The 10,126-nt window shown below is 38.6% G+C and overlaps 1 protein-coding gene across 4 annotated transcripts in view; it reads left to right on the forward strand.

The window, feature by feature from the left end:
• Positions 1 to 9,806, forward strand: part of SBNO1 (strawberry notch homolog 1) — a 54,426-nt gene extending 44,620 nt beyond the window's left edge. For all 4 annotated transcript variants that reach the window (XM_047088544.1, XM_047088547.1, XM_047088545.1 and 1 more), the window contains 4 exons: positions 4,217 to 4,354; positions 4,966 to 5,042; positions 6,666 to 6,859; positions 8,302 to 9,806. In XM_047088544.1, the coding sequence (XP_046944500.1) occupies positions 4,217 to 4,354; positions 4,966 to 5,042; positions 6,666 to 6,859; positions 8,302 to 8,444 (552 nt within the window). In that variant the 3' untranslated portion in view covers positions 8,445 to 9,806. The remainder of the gene's footprint in view (positions 1 to 4,216; positions 4,355 to 4,965; positions 5,043 to 6,665; positions 6,860 to 8,301) is intronic.
• Positions 9,807 to 10,126: the final 320 nt, after the last annotated feature.

Below are 10,126 nucleotides of genomic sequence, written 5' to 3' on the forward strand. Positions count from 1 at the left end.
GTTGAGCATCCGACTTTGGCTCAAGTCATGATTTCACAGCTTGTGAGTTCGAGCCCCATGTCAGGCTCTGTGCTGACAGCCTGGAGCCTGCTTTGGATTCTGTGTCTCCCTCTCTCTGTACACCACTCACACTGTCTCTCTTTCAAAAATAAAGATTAAAAAATTGCTTTAAAAAAGATTGTTTTTTCTCAGCTCTTGTTTTATATGTTTTTATTAAGGTATAGCATACATAACATAAATCTTAATACAGTTCAGTGAATCTTCCCCTCCCCACCCTCGTTTTTAAAATGTTATTTATTTAAAGAACACAGCAGGGGTGGGGCATAGTGAGAGGAAGAATCCCAAGCAGGATCTGCACTGTCAGCTCAGAGCCCGAGGTGGAGCTTGAACCCACAAACTATGAGATCATGACCTAAGGCGAAATTAAGGGTCAGCCGCTTAACCGACTGAGCCACCCAGGTGCCCATAATTTTCTCCTTTTTAATTTGGTTGTTTTGTTTTCATCTACATACTCAAAGGATTCCCTTTAGAGTTTGATAATTTTGTGAACGTATATTGGTATTAGTTATTCTTAGTATTTTCAGGTATGTGATACCCTCTTTCAATATAGGAAGTTTCAAATCTTTTTTTTTTTTCTTTTTCAAGTCTTTATTTCAGAAAATTTTCTAAGTTATTTTTATTTGCAAAGACTTTAGTATGGTTTCCTTGAATTTCTCTTTTATCAAGATTTCTTATCTAAGTATTAGAGGGGTGCTTGGGTGGCTCAGTCCAACTTTGGCTCAGGTCATGATCTTGTGGTTCCTGAGTTCAAGCCCTGTATTGGGCTCTCTTATGGCTCAGAGCCTGGAGTCTGTTTGAGATTCTGTCTCCCTCTCTCTCTCTGCCCCTCCCACACTCTCACGCTGTCTCTCTCTCTGTCTCTCAAAAACAAACATTAAAAACTTGATTAGATTTTCACCTTTTATTTATTTTGTCGTGAGTTGTTTTTAATCTATTCCTTCATTTCTTTTTTTTTAAACAGCTTTATTGAGATAGGATTCATATACCATCCAATTCACTTCAGTGTATAGTTCAGTGTACATTGTTAACTTTTAAAGTTGTAAGATATATAACGAAATCTACCGCTGTAACTCCTTTAAAGTGTATAATTCAGTGGCATTATGTTCAGTATTGTGCAACCATCACCACTCTCTATTTTCAAAACTTTTTTATCATCCCACAAAAACTACAACCGTTAAACACTCTCTATTCCCCCTTCTGTTAACCTCTAATAATCTCTAATCTCCCCTCTGTTTATGAATATGCATATCTACGTGCCTCGTATATGTAAGTGCAGGCATAGAATACTTCTCCTTTTGTGTCTGGCTTTCACCCGGCATAAAAGCCTTCGGGGTTCATTCATGTTGTAGCACGTGTCCGTGCTTCATTCCTTTTTGTGACTGAATAATCTTCCTTTGTATGTATGTGCCACATTTTAGTTTTGATTTGCAAAATTTGTGGAGAGGCCAACTGTAAATGAAGACCAGGTTGAAGATGTAACTGCATAAAAGAGACCATATATGGTGCTGTCATAAATAAGCTATGTAGAACAGGTATCCTTAAATAACTTCTACAATGGATCAGATAGTAAATATTTCAGGTTTTGTAGGCCATAGATGGTTTCCACTGACTATTCTTTTTTGTTTTTGTTTTTCTTTTTCCCTTCCTTTCTTCCTTCCTTCCTTCCTTCTTTCCTTATTAAACTGTTCTTGTTTTGTTTTGATTTTTTTTTTATGTTTATTTTTGAGACAGAGCACGAGCAGGGGAGGGACAGAGAGAGAGGGAGACACAGAATCTGAAGCAGGCTCCAGGCTTTGAGCTGTCAGCAGAGCCCGATGTGGGGCTCAAACTCACCAGCTGTGAGATCATGATCTGAGCTGAAGTCGGACACTTAACTGACTGAGCCATGCAGGCATCACTTTCCTTAAAGTGTTCTTAAGCTTAGGAGCCTCAGGCCTGATTTGGTCACAGTCCTGATTTACTGGCCCTTGATCCAAGAGCAAAGCTCTCAAACTGAATCTGGCTCCTAGTTAATTTGTTTTTTGAAAATCTTACTGAGATATTTGTCGATTCACATGAGGTTATGAGAAATGATACAGAGAAATTGTACACCAGTTTTCACCAACAGTAACATTTGATAAAACTACAGCATCATAATATCAAAACCAGTATTACATCACAATTACTGATCGAATTCAACAGATTTTATTATTCTCCCTTAGATGGGATTTTTATTGATGCGGGCTAGGGTATTGGCTATTCTTTATTTGTTCCAAACTATGGCCAGAATTTACACGCTGGTCGGTTTTGAGGAAAGTGCTGATCCTCGTCTCCCTTTGAGTGGAAGGGCATGGTAAACACTGGTCCTTTGTTACTTCCTGCACGGCAGCGGGCCATTGGATGTGAGGAGACGCAGCCTTAGAAGGGGCAATCCTTCCAGGAAGGTGCAGGTGTTGTTTGACACTCTACAGAAATAACCAGGTGTGCTTTACAGTGTTTAATGTGTGTTAACATTAGGAAAACCATGTCAAAATCACTTTTATTTCCACTGTAACGTGATGATTTATTTTGTAATTGTAATGAATTAATTTGACACTGTAAAGATAGATTACACTGTTAAATGCTTTAAACACTGTCCTCCAAGCATAATTATTATATGGAGTTTCACATCAACTGATAAAACATCAGAAAATGTAATTTTTACCTTAGCTATTGTTTTATAGACTTTGTAAATGTATAAACAATGTTTCAAGATCATACAAATGATCTTTAATATCTGTGAGAGATAAGTAAAATATTAAGTGTTTTTCTTTTATCAGCATAAGAATTAATGTAAAGTTAGTAGCTCAGAGAACATTTTGTTTTGTAGAGGAGCTGAGAAAGTATCTTTACTTTGAAACTTCTTTTTTTCCTTCAGTTTTGCTCCAGAGATTATTGCTTACAAATTGTTCACCATTCTTTAAAGGAGATCTTAATTTTCCAGTCTTAATTTTCCTTGAGTTTAATGGGCTTTTTCCTTCCTCTTAGTGTTTCTGCCATAACTCCCAACTTTTTTAAAAAAATTAAAAATATGTGTAAGTTCCATCATTTGTCTGATACATCCACGTCTTCCCTTTTTACCTATATGTATTTATTATTTGCTCAACATTTTGGCTTTTTTATATCGTAGCTTTACTGTTTACAGATCATGTGATGTCTTAACTTCACCCTACAGCAACCGTAGGGATAGACAGCCCTGATGGATGGATTATAGATGGGTGCAGGGAACTGTGGGTGATCAAAATCATTATCTTAGAGGTTATGGTTCATTGTAACTTCAAGGAGAGTAACTTTTTTTTTTTTTTCACACATTTTATTATGAAAATTTCTAAACATAGAGTAGAGGTAAGGCGCCTGGGTGGGTCAGTCATTTGAATGTCTGACTCTTGATTTCAGTTCAGATCATGATCTCACGGTTTGTGAGTTGGAGTCCCGTGTTGTGCTCTTGTGCTGACAACCTGGAGCCTGTTTGGGATTCTCCCTGCCCTGCCCCTTCTCTGTTCTTCCCTGCACATGGTCTCCCTTTCTCCCTCTCTCTCTCAAAATAAATGAAAGAAGAAATGGGAGGTGCATGGGTGGCCCAGTTGGTTAAGTGTCCAGTTTCGACTCAGATCATGATCTCACCCTTTATGAGTTTGAGCCCCGCATCAGGCTCTCTGCTGTCCCTCTCGCTCTACCCCTCCCCCATTCACACTTGCTCTCTCAAAAATAATAAACACTTAAAGAACAATAGAGTAGAGGTAAAAGGATTTTCCTCTGAAGACCCTTTCTACCCCCTCCCTAATCTCCTATCTCCTGGATCTCTGAGGCAAGAACATGGCCTAGAACAAGCGAAATTGTCTCCACTGGACATTTATGCTTTAAAACTTATTCTAAACAATCTCCTAAGGAGTGTCTTGGCCCTCAACCTATGTTTTGAGTGTACCTAAGAATTCAGGTTCAGTCTTCATTCTGGTGAGACCTTGTAAAAACTCAGGTAGATGAGCAGCTGCTGTCCTTTTCCACAGTTACAGATTCATGTGCCTATTTGGTGTTACAGTCTTTCAAAGGATTGCATTTGCTAATGTGATGGTACAAAAAAGTGTATCTTAAGGTATGCAGTACAGATCTTTATACTTTCTCACTTTTTTTTAAATAGATAAGGAACAACAAGAAAACTGCCATCTTGGTTAAAGAAGTGAACCCAAAAAAGAAGCTTTTCTTAGTTTATAGACCAAATACTGGAAAACAGCTCAAATTAGAAATTTATGCTGATCTAAAAAAGAAATACAAGAAGGTATTTTTTCATTTGTATTATACTATCTATGAATACTTGTTTTATAATAATATATTGAAACTGTTTAGGAGTGCTTTATGTCTATATATAAAATTATGTTGTGAATTTTCCCTACTTGATTACAGGGAAATTATTTTTAGGAAACATTTTGTCACATTTTGTTACATTAACATACCAGTCTTAATGTTATCAACCATTTAAGAAACTTGTAAGATGATTATTTGAAAGAGCTTGTGTTGTAGAAAAAGAAACTTCCAGCGTTAACTCAAAAAAATAGAACTGTTAAAAATATTTGTTTTACAACGATTTGTAGAAAAGCGGTGAATGACTACTTTTTTTCTAGCATTACTATTATTTATTCTTAGTATTACCTTGTATTACTATTCTTCCTAGCCAGTTTCAACAATTAACATTAAACTAGCTATTGGAAACATTTGTTACATAGGAAGAGCCTAATGGCAGGATTTTATGAAGGGCGTTCAAATGCAGCTAGTAACGGGCCAGATTTTCTGTATAGAGAGGATTGTAAATTGGCTTTAGAGAACATAGGAAGGCAACCAGCTTGTTTAAAACAATCCTGTTTCAATGGAATTTTTGTCTTATTTTCACAGGTAGTCTCAGATGATGCCCTGATCCACTGGTTAGATCAGTATAATTCATCTGCAGACACTTGTACTCATGCTTATTGGTTAGTATTTCATGTTTCTCACCGTATTTTCCAAAATGTAATCAAGACTTAATTGAAACACACGTTTGCTCTTTAGTTGTCTGTCTCTCGAAGTCCGTGAACAGATTATCTGATGTTAGGTGTCATTCTTCAGTTAGAATTGCTTGTATGTCTGTGGACCACACGCTGTTCAGGTGTCCCCTGTGTTCTTCACCAGTGCTTTGTTACTTCCGGCCAGCTGCAGTCTGGCAGTACGGACTTGTCTATCCTCCTTGTTAAAGCTGACTTTTTCTCCCTCTCCTCTCCTTCCTTCCCTTCACTTATTTGTTTGTTTATTTATTTCTCTTAAAAAAAAAAAAAAAAGGTACTGGCATCCCAAATCACTTTTCATTTTTAAGGCTAGGAAACTTCTAGGAAATTAGAGTTGCTGACAGCACCAGAAGACTGTTGTTGAGCCCTGGAAGTGGTCCTACTGTGCCACTAGGCTGGCTGGAGGTGTGTTCTTTCAAGTCACTGTGTCATCCCCTAACTTACAGTGTCCACTTCAGCTGAGGCCGTAGGTGTGGAGGGCACGTAATACCCTGCACATCATGGTTCCCCTATTTCCTTACCCACTGTTTCCTCACCCATTAAGTAGACAATGGGGTATCTGGCCCATGTTATGAAAAGGAATACAGGACATGGATGAATTTTAGCTAGTTTTTTTTTTTCTTTTAAGACATGTAGGAAGATAAATTTGATACGAGCAATGTTTTTTGTTTTCATTTTGAGAGCAAATTAGTGTTTTGGAAATTAGGAAAATCTTTCAAGATAAAATATTTTTAAAGTTAACTTACAGTAGTCCTCTCTAAAACATTTGCTTTGAGCATTAGCAAGACAAGTGCCCAATACTACTGTGTATCCTCTTGAATTACTATTAAAAATATAATTTTATTGAGGAATTACATAAATTTATACATTTAAAAATTTTATAAATTGTATAGTTTTATAAACCATGTCTTTTTCTTACAGTTTAAAAAAAAATTTAATAGTTCCATTCTTTTGGTTTGCTGAGGCCTTTCTCAGTGACATGATTTATAATATATTGGTTGTTCAATACTTTAGAAGTAACTGGCAGAATTATTTTATAAGCTAGCGTCAGTATAGTAAACTAACAGATGTTAAAGTGACAAATGTTTACTGGAGGGGTTGTGGGTGGGGGGATGGGCTAAATGGGCAAGGGCCATTAAGGAAGACACTTGTTAGGATGAGCACTGGATGTTACACATAGGGGATGAATCACTGGAATCTCCTGAAATTATTATTGCGGTATATGCTAACTAACTTGGATGTAAATGAAAAAAATTTTTCAAAAGACAAATGTTTAAATGGATATCAAACCCAGTAAATAAACCCTTTTAACTAGGGGTCAGGCCCCAGAAATCTTATTTTCTAAAACAAATTTTAGAAACTTAACAAACCAGTAATGACACCTTACATTGGACAGGATAATCCAATATGTCAATAAGAGTGTAATCAAAGAAACTGTCAATAAAGAAAGGCAAATTGGACTAGGACATCTTCCATTTGAAACCTAGGTAGACTTTGCTAGCTGTTCACGTGCGTGTATGTGTATACGTATATATTTTCCCCTATTTTTCCTAGGCGTGGCAACTGTAAAAAGGCAAGCTTGGGATTAGTTTGTGAAATAGGTCTTCGTTGCCGCACATACTACGTATTATGTGGCTCCGTACTGAGTGTCTGGACAAAGGTTGAGGGTGTTCTAGCATCTGTCAGTGGCACAAATGTGAAAATGCAGATTGTTCGACTGAGAACAGAGGATGGACAACGGATTGTAGGTGAGTCTAATTTTGGGGGGTTTGAGCTATCGGGAAAAATCAGATCCTATTCTTTTTTTATTTTGCTTCTAACATTTTAGAATCAGTATCTCTTCCAGTAATGGGGGAGAGCTTGTTTTATATGCTCTTAAAAGGTTGAACGGAAGTTAAACCTTTGAATGGGCATTGTTGATTCTAGCTGAAGTTACAATGTCATTTATTTTAGGCCGCTCTCAGCTGTTCTTGCTCCCCTTCCTCACTGTCGCTGTCTGTGCAGGCTGTGGTATAAAGACCGAGCCCATGGGGCGCCTGGGTGGCGCAGTCGGTTAAGCGTCCGACTTCAGCCAGGTCACGATCTCGCGGTCCATGAGTTCGAGCCCCGCGTCGGGCTCTGGGCTGATGGCTCAGAGCCTGGAGCCTGTTTCCGATTCTGTGTCTCCCTCTCTCTCTGCCCCTCCCCCGTTCATGCTCTGTCTCTCTCTGTCGCAAAAATAAATAAACGTTGAAAAAAAAAAAAAAAAAAAGACCGAGCCCAGCCTCTTGCCCAGGATCCTCTGAAGTCTACCCGTTTCCAGTCATTGAGCCAAATTGAGACTGGAACTACAGTCACTGCACAGAGGAGGGACTGGAGTTTTAGCAGAGAGCATGGGCAGACCGGGCTAGCTGTTCCCACCATCCTCTAAATGACAGGCCTCGCAGGAATTCATCGTTACTGCACTTTGGCCTGTGGTTTCGTGTTTGTTGCATTTACGACGACCTTCCTTTTTATTGTGGGCTGCAGGTTGGCAGCCCATGGGCCAGAGTCAGTCCATGACCTTTTTTTTTTTTTTTTGACCCTCTTGATATTTTTGGTTTTTGCGAGTCTGCGTTTGAATTAGTTGGCCAACATTTAAAAATCAAAAGCCTGGGTTTTGTTTTCTCAAAAACCGCACGCATGCACGCGCACACACACACAGTTTATGTGGAACATCTAGCCCCTGTTCCCACGTGGGAGGAGTTAAAGTTCCTTTACCGAGGGCGTATACTTTCCACAGTTTGCTAACGCCTGTAGCGTGCCCACTTGGAAATTACCTGCTTCACTAAGCAGTTGAATTCACATCCACTATTCTGTAGCCTTGTTGGTCCGTTAATACTTGCCCAGAGAAGGTCGTGTTCGCCTGCATTTGTGGAGCTGCAAACACAGTAGATAGAGAGACACTATAGTCCATTTTCCAATCCTCCACCGAGAAGTCAGTGTTGCTGTAGACTTTGCATATGCTTAGGTCTCTGCGAGTAATGCTGCTGAGGAATTGGGTTACTTCTGAGGGGGCAGTTTCAGGTCTCAAGTATTCGTTTAGTGTTTGGGTGGAGTCTTATTTGTTACACTTAATGTTATGCTTCATTTGGAATGTGCTGTGCAGCTGTAAAACACAGTATGATTTCTCTTGGATATAGCCTTGATAAGTTCTTGTTTCTAATTGCAGGTTTGATCATTCCTGCAAATTGTGTGTCTCCTCTTGTAAATCTCCTGTCAACTTCAGACCAGTCTCAACAGCTTGCGGTCCAACAGAAACAGCTCTGGCAGCAGCGTCACCCGCAGAGCATCGCCAACTTGAGCAACGCTTAAGAACAGACAGGTTTCAACATGGATGTATCTGAAATGCTGTTGAAGCATATCATTTGCATAAAAATCAGGGACAGTTTCCAAAGAATTATAATTTTTTTCAGTTGTGCTCTCTCTAGTTAATTTTTTTGGGAATAAGGACAAACCTGGAATAGATAGCAAAACTGAAAATCAGCAGTGCCGATGGTGGTACATATGTCTTTCCTTTTGCTTTTCCCATGGTACTTCCCATATGCTTTTACTTTGGGTGAGCAGAGGGGTATGTATGCGTGCGTGTGTCTGTTTGTTTGTGAGTTTGTTAAAGGCTACAAACCACAATTGGTTTAAAAATGCTTGGAACTTCCCAAACTGGCTTTACTTTTATGTTACACAGTGCTCAGGGTTAACGCAGTACATCCATGCAATTGCTGTGGGACTTATCCCCAGATGCATGTGTTTTGAGTCTATAAATATAGAAAATATATATTGGTTTCTTTTTCCAACTTATTAAACAATAGGTTTATTAAAGCATGAAATGAAAGGTTGCATATCATGCATTCGGGTTCTTTTTTAGTTTTTGTTCTGACAGTGCATGTCTTTGAAAGCATGCGTAAACAAGATGAAAACAAGTCAAGTAACGGAGAGAAACATTTGTAGATGTACAGCATTGGTTATTGCATTTTTATAGTGTTTATACCTGGGTATTGCTTCTCACCCCGCGGATTCCCCTCACCCTCTTCTCCCTGCCCCAGGTTTCTTGTCAAGGTAATGAGTATATACATTTTTTTGGTGGTAAAACTCTGAAAGTTAATTTTAATGTATTAATAGTATTCCTAATGTGTGCTGCAAAAATGGCTACAAGCCTGCTTTTCTTAAAACTACATTTTCCTTAACTTAAAGATCGTTTTAGAAAGAAGTACAAATCGGCTTCCATCTTGCAAACAATCTTTTTTTACTCCATTATCTTAATTTGTCACTCATAAAAAAGGAAACCGTACTTGAGCTGTAAACTAGACAATGAGGAAACACTTGAGGCTTCTGCTGTATGTTTATTTCTTGTTGTTATTGTTGTTACCCAGTAACTTGAATATCGTTTAATGTGTTGTAAGACATTGTAGAGTTTATCTCAAGCTGTTAAAAATGGTAATGTACAAATGTGAATAGACACTTATCTATAATATGGGTAAGTTTTGTTTCGCCTATAATAGATGTTTATGAAACAAGTGAGGGGACAATTGGGTTTTTTTGTTTCCTTTTGTTTTCCTTTCCCTTTGTTTTGCCTGCACAGGTTGCACTATTGAAAAATTGAGATTGTATAAACCTGGTCAAAAGCTGCAAGATACCACAGTCTTGTAGATGTCAAATAAAAAGTTGTTCTACTAACCAGAAGTGGACTCTTGCTTAGGCCCTCACCACCTTCAGAGGCAGAGTCTGTGACGGGGATTCTGCAGAACTGGCGTGTTACGCGGCACTCCAGGCAGCCTTTTTGGGCTTAAAACCTACCCCTCAAAACTGAGATGGTGTCGAGAAAGGGGTGTAGCGATAGTCGTTTTGAATGTTTCTCAAGTTGAATTGTTCTCCTTTGTCACTTTTGAAACTTCTTGCAGAATCAGGCAAGATGTCTGTTCGGTGATGGCTAGGGCTTTCATCTTCCTGTGTTTCTTTAAGGCCGAGTTTGCTTACGTCAAGTTTACCGTACGTTTCCT

The sequence above is a fragment of the Lynx rufus genome, unplaced genomic scaffold (assembly GCF_022079265.1).
Source record: "Lynx rufus isolate CCGP_SWC_20201006 ecotype Redwood Valley unplaced genomic scaffold, mLynRuf1.p SCAF_24, whole genome shotgun sequence".
In the NCBI taxonomy this organism is placed as follows: domain Eukaryota; kingdom Metazoa; phylum Chordata; class Mammalia; order Carnivora; family Felidae; genus Lynx; species Lynx rufus.